We start from the raw sequence: 16905 nt of genomic DNA on the forward strand, positions 1-16905 counted from the left end.
TTCGTTTACTTATTTGGGGGTGTGTCCACACTTGTGTGTATGTGTGTGTGTGTGTGTGTGTGTGTGTGTGTGTGTGTGTGTGTACGCATGCATATGAAAACCAGAGGCCAATATCTGGTATATTTCTCACTTGTTCTTTATCTCTTGAGACAGGGTCTATCATTGAAGCTTTACTGATTCGCCTGGGCATTCTGGCCAGAGAGGAACAGAGGCTTTCCTCTATCTACCCCCACACCCAGTGTTTGCTAGGTGCCAACATGCCTGGCTTTTACATAGGTGCTGGGGATTCAAACTCAAGTCTTCATGTTTACGTGGCAAGATCTTTACTGACTGAGGCATCACTCTTTAGTTCTATGTACGTGTAGTGCCTAACCAGGCACGTGCTAACCACAGAAATAAATGATCTTGTTTTAAACTTGGGGTATGTGGGGAGCGCTGCCTGCTTGTTATCTGTGCTTACTACTGCTTACCTCCTGCACTGGCTCCTCCTGGCTTTACCACCTTTCAATCCTGTCCCTTCCACAGCACCAGACACCCAAACTTTATTAGTTCTCTGTGTGGCCAGTGTGCCAGGACTGTGCTGGGTTATGGACATGGCCCAACCCACCACAGCTCCATGGCAGGAAACTGATAAGAAGGACAAAAGGTAGAGGCTTCTTCCCAGTCAGGTGTGGTTCAAATCCTGGCTCTGACGGTTTTTTTTTATTTGCTGTTAGGCGAGTCAATTAGCCTCCCAGAGCCTTGCTTCCACTGCATGTAACATGTAATACTCACCTGTCTTCTAGGGCTGTTAGGAGGATGGCAGAGAAACAGGCGAAGTATGGGCACACGCCTGGGACAATGTGGCTGACTGCAGAGAAGTATTAAGGGGTCGGGGAGAATGGAAGTGGGGCTGGTGCAGCCTGGGGTCACTCTGTTGCTGTTTCTGGCAAATGAACCTTGGAGCCCCATAGTCCTGGCTGGGTAGCAGATTCAGTGTCCCTCCTCTGCCCTCCTCACTGCAGGGGAGGAGGGTGGCTGTGCAGTGGCTGCTGGATGCTGAGGACTGGGGCTCAGTGGGGAGCTGGGACTGGGCTGTGAGAAGGCAATCTGAGCATCTCTGCATGGGGGGAGGCGGGGCCTCCAATCAGCCGAGATGAGCCTGCACCGGGCTTATTTATGCCTCTTCCCTTTGATCGGGAGCCCTGCTTAGAGACTGGCTCATGCCTAATGCATGAGATGCTCCAGTAGTCAAAGGGCTGGGCTGTGGCCCGAGGACAGGGAGTGAGCAAGCAAGCGAGTGAGTGTGCATGTGCACGTGCGCACACACACACACACACACACACACACACACACACGCAAACATTCACATCCAAGCACAGATCTACATATGCACATTAGGCAGACTCCCATGCATGTCACATGTGCAGGGGCAAAATGCTCATTAACATGTGCCATCTACACACAGTCAGTCATACATGCGTGTGCATCCTGTCAGACTGACTCACACTCTTGAGATTCCAACAAGTGCCTGACACCTCTGACAACCTTTTATTTCCCCTTGAGCTCACTCTACACCGTGCCCTCCCCAGCAGATGGTGGGACCAGCTTCTATCGGCGGTAGCTGAGTGTAAGGGAAGGAAAGCCCCTCTTTCCCCTTTTCTTTTCAGTATGTGGCTGCCTCCAGCCTCAGGAGAGACACAGGGAGCTGGCAGAAAGTGCTGGGACGTGAGCACCCACGGGATAAAGGCATTTTCCACTCTAATTTCTTCCTTTATTTCCTCAGGCCCCGTTGGGGCTCAGTCCATTTCTTCGAGTTTCCAAAGAGGCAAGGGCTCAGGGATGAAGAAACAGAGCCCAGAGTAAAGGGAAACACTCAGGCTTCCAGACTGGCAGAGGGCAGCTGATTAATAAGCCAATGGATACACCCGCACAGTTCCCAAAGCCTGATGCTTCCAAGGGGTAATTAGAGGACCACTTCTCAAAGCATCCCCAGCCGAAGCCCCAGCAGCATCTGGGAACTTGTTAAAATCCCCCCTTCTCCCTCTCTCCCTCCCTCCCTCCCTCCCTTGCTCTTCCTCACTCCCTCTCTCTCCAATTCTTCCTCCACCCCTTCTCCCTCTTCACTCCCTCTCTCTCCCTCTCTCTCTCTCTCTCTCTCTCTCTCTCTCTCTCTCTCTCTCTCTCCTCTCTCCCCCCCTTGCTCTTCTACCCCCTCTCTCTCCAATTCTTCCTCCACCCCTCCTCCCTCTTCTCTCTCTCAGTTTCCATCTTCTCTCTCCCCCTCTCCCTCTCTCTCAGGTAGCTCAGGCTGGCCATGTAGCTGGGGATGACCTTGAGCTTCTGATCTTCTGGCTTCAACCCCCGAATGCTCAGATTACAGGTGTGCACCACTATACAATTGCTTTGCTGTGCTGGGATTGAACCCAGAGTTTTGCGCATGGATACCCAAGCACTCTACTTCTATATTCTCGGCTCCGAAGGCCCATCATGCTTCCACCCTAGGCCTCCTGAGTCCGATGTGTGTGTGTGTGTGTGTGTGTGTGTGTGTGTGTGTGTGTGTGTTTGGGTGTGCACAGGACAGGAGTGTGGACGGGGAAATGACATCTTTTCTGATGACAGAGGCTCCGTTGTATTCAGACACATATCCAAGTCCCAACACCACTGGCTTAGCACCTAAGTTTTGGAGAGAAGCAGATGAGGATGGGGTCCAGCTCCTCCGGATATGAATCGTCAGGTAAGCCATTGATCTGCCGTCGGCTCAGTTCCCACCCGTAGATTGGGAATAATTACAGTGCTAATCTCACACGGTTTGAGGAGGTTAACAGAGGCCAAGCAAGGAGCAGTCTGGCCCTCTGTGAGCGCCCAGGGCTACAGCTATTGCTGTTCATCTAGAAGCACACCGAACCTACCCCTTCGTGGGTTCGGCCAGAGACCCTTGACTTCAACTAGAATGACAGAAAGGGAAAACCGTGGAACTGAGCTAACACTTTCAAAGCTGGAGGAACAACAAAGTCCTGGCTCCTGTGAAAGCAGTCACCTAGGCAGGAGGAAGGGACTTTCTATGAAGACACTGGTATTCCAAGAGGAGGGGATGTGCTTCTACTCTTGGAAATGGGCAGCTCACCCACCCCAAGTCAGCCTCTGAGAGATAGATGGACTAAGACCCCAAGCCAAGAACAGGATACCAATGGTCCCAGGGCTGTCTGGGCCATTTCTCTCTTCCTGCCCTGTCCACTCTTTTCTGTCTACCCTCCTCCCATGATTCACATCCTTAGCAACTTTCAGAACTTGAGACCAATCTATAGAGCTCATCATCACAGCTCCTTAACCTCAACGGGTTTCACCAGGGAGAGGCTGAGTCTTGTGGTTAGAATCCAGGTCCTCTGGATTCTGAGTAGGGAGGGAAGGAGGAGGGCGGAGCTCCTGCTTTCAGAGAAGAGCCCAGGAAGGTGAGCGCTGGGTGACATGAGGAAAAAGAGACTCTCACCTTGAAGAAGGTCATGGTGGCCCCATCCTTGACAGCACCGTACTCTATTTTGGTCTGCTTGGCCAGGTCATCGGCAGAGTCGATGGGTGACTCCATGCGCTCCACAGTCAGGAAGGCAGCCAGGTTGGCCGTGTAGGAGGAGATGATAATGAGGGTGAAGAACCACCAGATGCCGCCAATGATGCGGGTAGACAGAGCTTTGGGCATCAGTTCAGATCCTGGGAGAACGGCAGAGACGCCTTACAATGTGTAGACCATGGGTGCCCCCAAGCCTGGGTCATGACATTACTCGACACTCCCATAGGTGCAGAGACCGTTTCCACAGATGAGTGGATCAGCCCCACAGTCCCTCGATATCACCGGAAACTTGACTGAAAAGCAAATTCTTGGATCCACCTCAAAACCAAATGAGTCAATCACTGAAGAGAGGGGAAGGGAGGAGTAAACACTGTGTTTACTTAGCCTTTCATATGAATTCCACATGTACACACGCATGCGTGTGTGCACACCCACAGATGTGCACACGCACATGCACACGCACACATGCATGATTTCAGCCTCTCCGATGCCTGTTTGTGGATCATGGTATAGGGGTCAGAACCTATGGGTTTTGGGGGAGGGGGGATCTTATAACCCTATTCCCAGTTCTCTGGGTGATCTGAGGCCAGACAATTCGCTTGTTCTGGACCCTGCAAAGGATGAAGAATTGTCCTTCCTCTGTCCCAGCCAGAGGGACAGCGAAAATACTGAGATACCGCAACGATATGATTTGAAGAGAGACGCATCAGAAATACGAGCGGTGTACCAATATGAGATTGCTGTGAGGCACTTGGCAGGAGAAGAAAAATCAACATTTTTGGAAGCTCTTTGCTGAAATATATCACTCATCCTCCCCGACCTTGGGTGTGGAGCACAATTTAGATGGAACCTTCTAACTGAAGTAATTAACTAGCTGGCTTTCAAGAGATTTAAATAGTGAGTGACTCCTGAACTTTCCAGAATATTTGGACCTGCAATCTGAAAACGTCTGCTTTGATATGGATTTTATTATTTTTTTTTCTCTCTCTCTCTCTCAAAGAAGTCACTCAGGGGAGAGTTTTTTCAAACACTTAGGTTTTTTTCCCCCTCCTAATCAAAACCATGCAGGGGATGCATCGGGACCCGGACTTTGAGGAGCAGCAGGCAGCGCTGGAGAAGTTACGGCAGCAGCGAGGGGGCTTCCGGGTCGTTCTCAACTGTCACCAAACAAAGATGATGGGCAAGGAAGCAAGGTGAGCCTTCAGGATGCTCATTAATAGCTGGGACAGATGGAGGCACTTCCCACGAAAGCTACTGTCACTTCCCGGCTGCGGGAGCCCACGGGTCAGGGGTGGAACAGGTCTGCTTCCTCCTCTGCTGTGCTCGCTGGTTCCAAGCTCCACGGTTGTTTGCAGCCCAGTGGACAGGTGTGTGATGGGCACCAAGGAGAATCTCCCCCCTCCCTCCCTCCTTCTCTCCCTCCTCCTCCCCCTCCCTCCTCCCTCCCTCCCTCCTCCCTCTGCTCTCCCTTCCTTCCCTCATTCATCTGGCGTCTTCGCCTTACCTCCCAAAGACCAGGGTTCCTGCTGGGTCTTGAGGACCAGGGTGAAGCCTCAAGTGTGAGGGACAACGGCCTTGCAGTTAGGTCCCTTGCTTTCCTATCAGGTCATCAGGCTTGGGAGCAGGTGCCTTTATCCACTGAGTCACTCTGCTGCACTCCTCCCCGTCCCCCCAACCCCACTTCTCTCCATGCCTTCCCTTGCTCCCCTGCTTTGAGACAAGGCCTCGCTCAGGCTTACTTGTCTTTGACTCACATTAATCCTCCAGTCCCAGTCACCCAAATGCTGGGATCAAGGGATACGAGCTGCCATGCCCGGCTGCTTTCTAGACATTTAAACATCTTCAGCCATTTCTAAAAGGTTCAACCCATTCTCAGGGCCAGTCAGCTTGGGGCCCTCCCTCTAAGATAGAAGACAATCTTCCTCCAGGGACACTGTCTCTGATGTACAATGGCAGAAGTCCCAGCCTTAGTCAACCTCGCCGAGCCCTGACCTAACCATGTCTTGGAGGTTTCTTAGTCTCCTCAGTCATGCTCTCTCACAGCACTGCCATGTAGAGCCTCCTGCCCAGCCTCTCTGCCTCTAGGGTACCAACCCCCAGCTGGCTTTGATCAACTTCGTTCTGCCATGGAGAAGTCACCAGTCAGCCCGGCAGGCAGCACGGTCTTGTCTATCCCAACGAGAGTAGAAGGTACTGGGAACGTATCTCACATGACACACAAGTCAGGGTGGCTGACGGTTTCAGACCCTGAGCTGGCTCTGTCTACAGCAGTGGAGCAGGCTGTGAATCAGGGGTGAGGGCAAAACCCAGGGGGCCAGCTGTGTTTCCAGCCTTTTTGATAGCTGCCTCCTTAAGGCTGCTAGCTGGATCTGGTCAGGCCCAAGGCCCCTCTGAGGAGTAAAGCTCCCTTCCGGGAGAGGGCAGACACCTACCTTGTTGCATCAGGGAGCCCATTCCAAACCAGAAGCTGTTGAGCAGCGTGAAGTTATTCTCCACCACCTCAGAGCCGGGGTTGCAGGGGTGGGCATCATACCATTCATAAGGGCTGAATCTGCAGCGTAAAGGGAAGCAGTGAGGGCAAGTTGCAGGAGACGACCGCTTAGCAACACGTTACCAGTGTGGAGTACCAACCACTCCAGAGCCCCTTTGCTTCTCGTCTGGCTGGAGCGATAGGCAAAGGCCGACCGGGACCAGGTTTTTCCTGTCCTTCACTGCCAGTGCCCTTTTCTGGTTCTAAAGTAATTCTCAATCACCTCTTCAAATTAAAAGCGTGTGTGCCCTTCTACCTTGGGAAGCCGCAAGTCATTATCCGTCTAGAAAAACCACCCCTACAGGAGCATAAAGGAAAGTCCTCAAGGATGTTTATCAAAGTGTTGTTTGCAATAGAGAGGAAAAAAAAACCTGAAAATAACCTAAATGTCCTTCAGTAGGGAGATGATTAAATAAACCATGTCAGAGCCACACCAAAATATCACACAGCCGTTAAAGAGAGCAGCGTGCGTGCATCGCGCTGTCCCCAGACAGAGAACCATTTTCAACACAGTCTAATGAAAAGAAGGCGATCGGAAATAAATACAACACAGCTGCATTTCTATAGGTTACCTTACAGAACCATTCAGCTCTATAGGTAAATGTATATGTGAATGGATATTCAGGGGTCTGGAAGTTTCCATCTATATTCCATATATATTGGCATGTGCCTGGGGGGGTGGGGTGTGGTAAGAAGGAATTTCAGCCAAATCTGTTACTTTATTTGTATGACATGGATCTTTTTGGAAATGAGAGAGTGCATTTGAATTTCTTGTATAATGACAAAAAAAACTGAAAGGAAAAGATATTTATTATAAAATATTCAAATAGTATACAAGAATACAGCGAGGAAGCCTAAGTGCCCCAGAAGCCTACCCCACGGAGAGAACAATGAGGGATTTAATTTCAGAGTTTTGTGTTTGAGTATATGAACATATGCCTGACGGGAAAAGGTTGCTCAAAGCTGCTATCCCGCACCACCCCTTCGAAGGGAGAGGATCCCCAACCGAGGGAGGGAAGCCTGGCTGACTGGCCGAGCTTTGCCTACGAATGAGTCAGCTTGAAGATGCGAGAGAGAAGCAAAGAGATGGAGAGACTTCGACGTCACTGGGCCGGCAGCTGTGTGTGCTGAGGGCTGACACAGGGCAGGGATGCAGGAGGCAAAGAAGGCCAGACAAGGCCAGGGGAGCTTGCTTCAGTTTTTAGTGTCACTGGGTCAGGACCTTTCCCAGCTCCCTTTTCAAGTGGCTGTATTGCCACCCGCTGCTCCCAGGGCTCAGTTCCACTCTCAGGAAGCAGATGCCCCATCAGATAGGGCATTTCCCTGTGAGGCTTCAAGCTGAGTTGAGGACTGTCAAAGGGGAAGAGCTGGAATTGGTTAGAGACTCTTAAATCTCCAAGAGGCTGAGGTTCAGCAGGGCAGGGCTGAGACACATTTGATGGAGGGGATGAAAACCTTTGGAGAGCCAGGCACCCGGAATAGATGCTCTGTGCAGTTCTAAGGCAGGGCCTGGGGCGTTTGGAGAGCAGGGCTTGGTGGGCGCTTGCGTTCTGGGTAGGAGAGTCCTTGCTGCAGGTCCAGAGACCCCCCAGATTTAGGGGCACTGGGTACACAATGCCTCCCTACTGAGTCTACACAGATGGGAACCTGGTACAGATCCAAGTTGGCGCCATGCTAAGAAAGCAATGGACTTTAACAGGCAGAGGCCATAGGCCACTGGAGACACAGTCGGGGGAGGGATGGACTACCTAAGGAGGCCCTGGGAGGCCCACCTTGGAGCTGAAGAGAAATTGTTAGAGATAAGGCAGCACTCATAAAATCCATGGAACCTGGGCCTCCAGCTTCCAGGTAGAAATAAAGTTTGCAGTTCAGGGAGACCTAGGACTGGTCTGCAATGATTCTCACTGGGCACCAAGAGACCTGCACTCCTCTGGGTCCTCTCCTGGCTAAAGGGCTAGGGGCAGAAGAAAGATAGGACCTGAGCAGAGCTCAGGGGTCCAGCTATCTATTTGTCTGTCTGTCTGTCTCATTAAAACTTGTATTACATTTATTTGTTTATCATATGTGTGGGCATGTGTGACAAGGCATGGATATGGGTGTCAGAAGATAATTTGCAAGAGTCCGTTCTCTCCTACCGTGTGGGACCCTGGGATACAAGTTAGGCCCTCTGGTTTGGTGTCAAGTGTATCTTTATTGGCTGAGCCATTTCCTTGGCTGTTGGTGCTACTTTTAGTGTACACACCCACATCCACGCATGCACACACACAAAGAGAGAGGGGGGCAGACAGACAGACGACAGACTAAGACATATACACACACATTAAAAAAAAAAAACCACATTACCCAAGGATGCTGTCATAGAAATTTCTATGTTGAAACTTGCTTCCCCTTTCCAGATCAGTCCCCCTAAACCAGCCTCTGCCCTGTAATCACTCATGTGTTTTAACACCACCCTACAGGTGGGCATTGAAGCTGACCCAGTTCCCACCGCTGGGGAACAAAGGTCCTGGGGGCCACCTCTGCGGCCACTGACACCAAAGGGTATCTGGGTCCTCTGGAGCTCTGCTGTGAAGACATTTTAGGTTCCAAAGTGTCACTCAGGGGCAAAGCTTTAAGAAGACAATTTCCTGGAAACAGAGCTGTTTATTCTGATGAATGCAATGGATGCCAGAAAGGCCTTTTGGCCATGTTTTCAAAAGTTGAATTTCCTCCAACCAAAGCAAGGTTCACAGCACTGGGTGCCCATTACAGTGTAGGAGAGGACTGGAACCTTACAGTGCAGAAGACAAGAGGACAGAATTGATGGTGGCTGGCAAGGGAGGTGCCATGTACAGTTAACGGGTCCTTCTTCTCTATCCAGCCTAAGCCAGCTTCACCCCACCCAGTGTACCCCACCCGGCCATCTGTGTGCACCGCAGTTTGCTGCTCCCTAATGCCCAATGCTGCCTTTAACTTCAAATGGGACCCTGCCAAGGAAAGCTCTGTGACTTCGGGTATTGACTTGACCTCTCTGAGCCTTGGTTTCATCCCAGACTAGCCTTGGGAAGGGGGAGGCTGGACTCATACCCAGATGCCTTCAGCGGATGGACGGCCCATATCTTTGTGTGTGTGTGCGCACGCACACAGGGAGGAAATGACACACATCAAACAGACAGAACTAAGGCTAGAAATGCTCCCGTCTTGGGGTGGGGGTGGGGGGTGGCTGGGAGGCCACTGGAGCTTCAAGAAAATTACGCTGAGAGCGCAGGAGAGCAGCTCGGCTTTCAAAGGCTTGTTAGACCATTAGTGAAGAGAGGGGTGAGGAAGACCTCGCCGTGAAGCTCGCTGTTGGCTGGGCTGAGCAGGCAGGGCAGCTGCAGCAGCACCCGGGCAGGCGGGCGGGCGCTGCGGCAAGGCCTGGGAGGCTGGGTGATTTTGCCTGGCACACTTTTCCTTTGGTCTCTATCTGTGCGGGAGGAGGCAGAGAGTGAAGGGAGCAGAGGGGAGGGGGGCTTTCAAAGGAAGCTCTAGAGAGAGAGGGAAAAAGAGGCGAAACACCAGGCCCTTGGATCTCAAATTGCCTCTCCAGAGAAGCTTCTCTTTACACTTTGTTAGGCTTTAGAGCAGAGAGGACCCAGGGAAAGGATGGGGTCTGGAGGGAGGGGTGGAAGCTTTGCTGGGAGGGGCTGGGGAGCTTTCGGAGGGGACAGAGCAGTGGCCAAAGACACAGACAAAACCTCAGTGAAACTAAGTGCATATCCTGGATGCGTCTGTTACTGCTTGAATAGCCTCAGTGGGTCTTAGGTGTCTTTAAGGGATGCTGTCAGAGAAAATGGAAGAGTGTCAAGGTGCGGACCAGCGTGCTCGACAAATACCGGGTACTTGATAAACATGGGCAGAGCCCGCTTCCCTGACGACTCACTTCCCACAACCACTATCAAGCATGTACCTTTTCTGTTTCTAATGAATAATGCAACGGGTAGTCAGAGAGCAAGTGCTGATTCCAAGCAGGTGGCACATGTGTGAACGAGGCAGTGTGTAAGCATGGATCCCAGGCACGCGTGCCTGGGTGCCGTGTTTCTGCATGTGGCATGTGTGTAGCGGGTGGGGATTGGTTCTTCTGCTGTGTGGACTGCCTGGATACAATTTGTTCTCCATATCTTAAGCTACTCACTAGGCCATGCAGTGCACCTGGGTCTGGTCCGCTATCCCAGGTGCTTAGCTCAGATGCATCCCCGGGCACTGGCCTGGCTCCTCCAAGTCTATTCTGGGACTGAGAGTGTAATTACCATATCTCAGTGTCACTGGCATGGACCAGAAGGAAGATTGGGTGATTCAAGCCCGTTGGGAGGGGCACTGAACATTCTTCAAGGACAAAGGATCTGAGCTGTGGGGGATGGGGGAATGTCAGGAACCATAGTAATCCAAACCTTGGGCCTTCTGAGCCACAGGGGCCTTGTCTAGCTTCCTATGCAACCCAGATTGGCCCAGAGCTTTGGCCAAGGAACAGGCTTACCTGGCAATGACGAAGAGGACACAGCTGACACCCAGGTAGGCGAGTAGCACGTACATCCAGATGTCTGGGGACAGGGGATTGAGGAAGGAGAAGACACTGGGGTTGGTGCCATTGGGTTTTCGATATAAGATGCTCACTCCGAGGGTCATAAATGGCTTAGAGAAGTCAATGGCCTTCTCTCGGACATGGGTGATGGTCAGGGGAGCCACAGCCAGATCTGCTTTCTGTAAAGACAGACAGACAAACAGATAATGAGCAAAGCCTTGGGATAGAGGTGTTGGAGAACCCACTCATGGATCATGGGTTGAGTTGGTGCCAATAGCCTTAGTCCAAGGTCATTTAACTACTCCTGTGTGTGTGCATGTGTATGTGTGTGTGTGTGTGTGTGTGTGTGTGTGTGTGTGCGTGTGTGCATGGCAATGTATGTGTAAGTGTGGAGGCTAGAGGACAATCTTGGTTTCCATTTCTCAGTTGCAACTGACCTTGTTTGTTGATTGTGACCCTCAGTCTTTAGGTGAGTGCCTGCCTCTGCATTGGAGTTCTTAAGCGTGTGCCACCACACCCGGCCTTTCCTCCAACATGGGTTTTGGGGATAGAACACAGGTCCCTAACTGAACTGTATCTCCAGCCCACTTATTTGCAGTTCGATTTCAACACTGACTGATCCTCTTAGCTGGGCCATGCCCAGGGTGTGAGGGAGGCAAGGACATCCATCAATACAGGCCAGTGTAAGCGTTGTTCTCCAGAGCTGATGGCTTTGAAGGAGAGGACTATGACGGAAACGCACAGCTTAGCGATCGACAGGAAACGAGGACCACAGGAAACCCACAGCTTATTTCATCTAGCTGCCCCCCTCTCATTCCCTTCGTGACCACTTCAGCCCACTCAAGATGGTCATTAGATCCCAAAAGCGACGCAAAAGCTAGTCAGACAAAGACAGTGCTCTCCTTGGAAACTGGGGAGATGGCTCAGTTGGTGACATGGTGGCCGTGAAAGCATGAGAACCTGTGTTTGGATCCCCAACACTCGCTACTCACCAAAGAAGAGTCCATAATCCAAGAGCTCGGGTTATAGACCCCAGAGCTCTTTGGCCAGCTAGTCTAGCCAGGTGGTCAGCTCTAGGTTCAAAGAGAGCTCCTGTCTCATAAAGTAAGGTAGAGAGCTACTGAAGAAGAAAATTCATGTTGATACATGTGTGTGTGATACACACACACACACACACACACCCACACACACCACCACCACCACCACCATCACCCTCCTCCTCCTCCTCCTCCTCCTCCTCCTCCTCCGAGGATGTGGGTAGACAAGAAACCGAGGGGGCAAGTCCAAGGCCTCACTAGCATGGAGGCAAGAGAGGGAACCCTAGAGATGGGATTTGTTAATATAGGTCATTGCATCACAAATTTCATGAGGGATGTTCTTAAGTTTGGTCTGAGGTTTTCCTGATTAATAATTTAAAAGATCCTCCCCCCTGCATCTTATCAGCAGCTCTCTTAACCTGAGGCCCCGCTACGCATGGTGCTGTCCCTACGCCTTCACGTGGCCCACAGTACCTTCTCTCTGTCTGAGTCTTCCCCCAGTCCTCAGTATTTCACACGTGCTGCCGCTTCCAGAACCTCCCTGGCAGCCTTCAATTCTTGATTCTCCTGAAGCTCACTCTTTCCCAAGGGAGGGTCGACACTGCCCAGTGTGCTCGGCTGCACGTCAGTCAGGCATACAGCTTATATGGTCACCGGTTCCTCGCATGCTAGGGCTGTGCCTGACCCACTGTTCCTTCCTCCCCTCAGAGCTCCCTCATAGGCTCTGCAATATTTAGTAGTCTTTCCTGGAGAAGGCTGCCTCTTAGGCTTCTGTGGGTATTTGTGTCTTATGTTGTGAAATAAGTTATCACTTCCCTTCCTTACATGGTCACAACTAAAGGGAAGAGGGATCCTGAAGGCCACTGTTGGTGACCCTTTGTCAGGAGGGAGCATGCTTCAGAAAGACCCTGCCAAAGCAATGCCTCTAGGCAGCCACTTGCTGGCCTGACCAGTCTATCCACCCACCAACCCATCTATTTATCCATTCATCCACTTTCCCTCTATCCACACTTCCATCTAAACATCTACTTGGCCCCCAACTAGGCCCCCCATGTATTCATCCATTATATCTATCCTTCCAGCTACCCATAACCAATTTATCCATTTATCTATCCATCTATGTATCCACCAACCTAAACACCCATCAGCCCATCCATCTACCTGCCCACCCACATTCCTACCCACCCACCCACTATTTTATGAGATCCACCAGGAACTAGAGAGACAGCTGTCACTAACATGCTCTTTGCTATTGTGGCTCCTAAGATCTAGTCGGGAATGTGGGTTTCAATCAATGTGTTTATCAAATCATCACTAACTTAGACTCTACTTATCTCCAAACAGGGATATGTACTTCAATAGAAATCGCATCAGTAGATAAGGGTTGATACATGTGAAACTCCAGTCTAGACCTCCCTGTGAATGCCCCAGGCTTGGGAGACCATGGAGATGCTCTGATATTGCTATCCTCAGTGTTTATTCTTCTCACTCCTACTCCCCAGCATGGTTACTTGGGGCCTAAAGATTTGATGAACCTCAGGATCTAGGAAAATGCCAGCAGGATGGCCCATGGAATACAAGATATCTGCCACCAAGATCGATGATCTCCTGAGTTGGATCCCTGGAACTTATATGGTACAAGTTGTCCTCTAACCTCTAAGCACAGGACATGGCATGTTACATGAGCATGTGCCTGCATGCACATACGCAAACTATAAAAATAAAGGGATAAATGTGAAACCAACCAGCTTCATGGAATATAGGGAGAAGCATGGAAAAGGCTCGTTACACTGAAACTTTTTACAGATTTTTGAGGATGTGAGTTAGAACGTGCCCGGCTTTATAGGCACAAACAAAAGGAGGGACAGGGCCATTGTCCTAACTCTTAGATGCCTCTCAGTTCACAGTTTGAACAAATGGACAAGAGGTGGGGGTGGGGGAGGCATGCTCAGAGCCAATGAAAACTGTCTAATACACAGTGATCTAGACATACTATGCCCAGACGGGATGCAGGAATGAAACAGAGACTTCATCCAGGGATCCCCTGCTTTCGATGTACACATGATTCCTGGGTAGCACAGGAGCTGAGGTGAGCACCCTGAAGGACTCCTTCCGTCATGACATTCTAGGATCTTCTGTAATGATGATGTGAGAGAGATCTAGTGGTCCTTTGAGTCTAGATCCCCGCCTTCCCTAGCCCAGTCCCTTCAGAGTACACTGTTTTGGGAGGCTCTCTTTGGCTAAGGTAGAATGCACTTTGACTCTGGCTGGTCTCTGGGTTTGCAGTGGCTTCTTCAAGAGAACACCCAAGTCCCGGGAAGGAGGTGGGGGGGGGTCCTCCTTGGACTTTTGACAGCAAGCCACATGAGATCAAGGTGTCTGTGCACCACGCTTATTCCGCAAGAATTCCCAGGAGCTGGTGAGGAAGACAGCTGGAGGCCCTAGTGTTGTCTGTCTCGGGGCCTTCAGCACCTCTTTCCCACTCTTCCTGCTTTCTGGCTCTAATAGGGTTGAGCAACGGCGGTGTCCATGGCGGTCTGTGCCTACGGCAGCGAGGTAATTGGCCAACATGACCTTCTCTAGGAGTTCAGATGAGTGTTCTCCCTTGGGCTTCAGGAAAGGCTGGTATTCTCCACTTCATTTTTGGCTTAGGCAGAAAATACTATATTTCACTGTTGGTAACGATTTCCCCGAAAAAGGCATTATTTTGTCCAACTTCCCTTGAAAGATTGGAACAGATGTCAAGCCTTCGCGGTTTCGGTTCATTACTCAGAATGAAAGGCCCAGTCTTCGAGGCTCTTCCCACTCACGCGTACTTCTTCCAGGGAGATTCGTGAAATCACAGGCTGTCAGAGCTGGACGACAGACCTTCGGGAACATCTGCTCCAACCCCACACTTTATTACGGGGGGGGAAACTGAGGCTTGGAGAAGCTGTCTATCCTTTGTTCTCAGGTTACACAAGTCACGACCATGAAGAATATTAAGCTGCCGACCCCTCCCCATATCTTCAGCCTGATAGGTGACACGTCCCTCTCCTGTCTCACTAAGGACCTTTCTGGACATCTTCTAGATGACTAGGCCAATCAGCACGCCTTCTGAGGACGCCGTTTTACTCTGTAAGCAGCTTTCCACTTACCAAGGTTTTATTGGGATGTACCCAACTCTAGTCCTGCTCAGTGTGCCTTCCCCACGTGAAGCCATTTTATTCGGTTCCAGCCCCAGATCTCAAGCTGATGACAAGACATACTTACCAACTCCAAGCTATGGATTTTGGCCCTCGGTATCCAATTATCCTGATGTTAGCCTGGCCCCTGAACTTGTTCCCATAATAAATCCTGAACCGCCTCCTTCCAGAATGGGATGGATCTTAGTTCTGGCAACTTGTCACTAATCGGTCTTCTGGTCTTCTTTTTGGCTAAAGGTCTAGTCCCCAGGACCTGGCCTCAGCTCACTCCCTGGTTTGGGTGCCTTGTTGGCACTTCCTGTTGGATTCTCCAATATGGTCACCACTGGATTCTATATGTCTATTCTCTGCCTCATGCTGGGAACCCCCAGAGTGCCTGCCTGCCCAGACAGCGAACTGTTATATTAAATAGCAAGAACTGCCATCATTACAGGATGCTGCCTACAGGCCGAGCATCACTAAGTGCCTCATGAATTCCTCCCTAGAGCCCCAGGAGGCAGCAGACATTGCCACGTTTTCGATGAAGGATTGGTGGCTGGAGCAGGCAGGAATGCTTGTTCAAGCTGGTGAGCGGCCAAGCCAGTTCTAGTCCTCAATTCACTATGACCTTAAAATCCAACACTTTACTACAGTATTGTCCACGAGTCAAGTATCGTGGGGTGAGGTGACAGAGGCAGGTAGCCTTAATTACATTCCAGTTCTGTGACTGTGACCTAATTTGGAATAAGGTCTTGCAGATAATATTCTTGTAGAACAAAGTCACCAAGTTAAGACGGCATCATACTGAATCAGGGTGGCCCCCTCTCAACGATTGGTGCCCTTATAAGAGAAGATACAGGTATATAGGGAAGAGTGTGCAACAATGGATACAGAGATGAGTGCAATGCAAAGAAGCCAAGGAGCACCAGGGGATGCTGAGAGGACGGAGCCCACTCACCTTCAGAATCTCTGAAAGGAAGCAATGCTATTGATACCCTGATCTCTCTTTCTGCCCAAGGAGACAACACATTTCTGTGGTTTGAAGGCACATGGTTTGCTGTCACTTGTTATAGCAACCCAAGAGAACTCACACACCTGTCAGCTAGACCCTGTGTAGGGTGAAGAGAGCCCTTCTGCCCTTTCCTCTTGACCCTGCTGACTGTGGCCCCTGGGCCCTGTTCTGAGCCCTGTGCTGCATTCCTGGATACATGAATGTCACCTTGACTTCTGACCACACCTGTCACTGGGGCTTTCCTGGGATTTCTTTTGTAGCATTTGATGGGGTTTGGAGTCCTATAGCTATCCAGATCCTTCTTTTGCCTCTACAGTGTCCGAGAAAACAAGCTACATGCCTGACAACCCTGAAGCGACTTGACTCATCCCAGGAGCTCTGCCTGCTGGCTACTTCCCATGTCTCTAGTATTGGGTGTTATAGCTTGGATATAAAGTATCCGCTGAAAACCTCATAAGTTAAAGACTTGTCCCAAGTTGGTGGATCTAGTCATTGAGATCTCTCATGACGGGATACTGAGTGCCTCGATCTTATTAATCCATTGATAGATTTATACTTTAATAGTGTTATTGGAAGGAGAAGCTTCACTGTGGGAGGTAGTTCACTGTGTGTGTGTGTGTGTGTGTGTGTGTGTGTGTGTGTGTGTGTATAAAGGGTATTTTGCCTTTGCTCTCTGCTCATCAGAAGCCAGGAGGCTACAAGCCTCTGTCCCATTCTCCTGTTGCCATGATGCCCTTCCTGCTTCACCACAGGGCAACAGGGCAAGTTGAGCAAGCTGCTAAAATTTCTGAAACCGTGAGCCAATACTAGTCCCCTACTGAAGTGTTTCTCTCAAACACTTGTCGTGTAAGCATAAGGACTTGAGTTTGGATCCCCAGACCCCCCACAGAAAGCCAGACTTGGCAGCATGCATCTATAATTCCCGTGCCCCTCCCATGAGATGGGAGGGAGAGACTGGAGACTCCTGGGCAGTTCATGGTCCAACTTGGGGTATTCAGCAGTGTTGACTCTGTCTCCAAGAAACTGGGAGGTGAGGACCAGCATTTATGGTTGTCCCCTGACTCCCACATGCACA

At 50.6% G+C, this 16905-nt stretch overlaps 1 protein-coding gene across 1 annotated transcript in view; it reads right to left on the reverse strand.

Moving 5' to 3' along the window:
• Grik3 (glutamate ionotropic receptor kainate type subunit 3) overlaps nucleotides 1-16905 on the reverse strand; it is an 83496-nt gene that overhangs the window by 11786 nt on the left and 54805 nt on the right. Inside the window, exons 10-12 of the mRNA XM_032898210.1 lie at nucleotides 10573-10796; nucleotides 5980-6098; nucleotides 3470-3687 (exon numbers count right to left, since the gene is read on the reverse strand). Of these exons, the coding sequence (XP_032754101.1) occupies nucleotides 3470-3687; nucleotides 5980-6098; nucleotides 10573-10796 (561 nt within the window). The remainder of the gene's footprint in view (nucleotides 1-3469; nucleotides 3688-5979; nucleotides 6099-10572; nucleotides 10797-16905) is intronic.

The sequence above is a fragment of the Rattus rattus genome, chromosome 1, assembly GCF_011064425.1.
Source record: "Rattus rattus isolate New Zealand chromosome 1, Rrattus_CSIRO_v1, whole genome shotgun sequence".
NCBI lineage: Eukaryota > Metazoa > Chordata > Mammalia > Rodentia > Muridae > Rattus > Rattus rattus.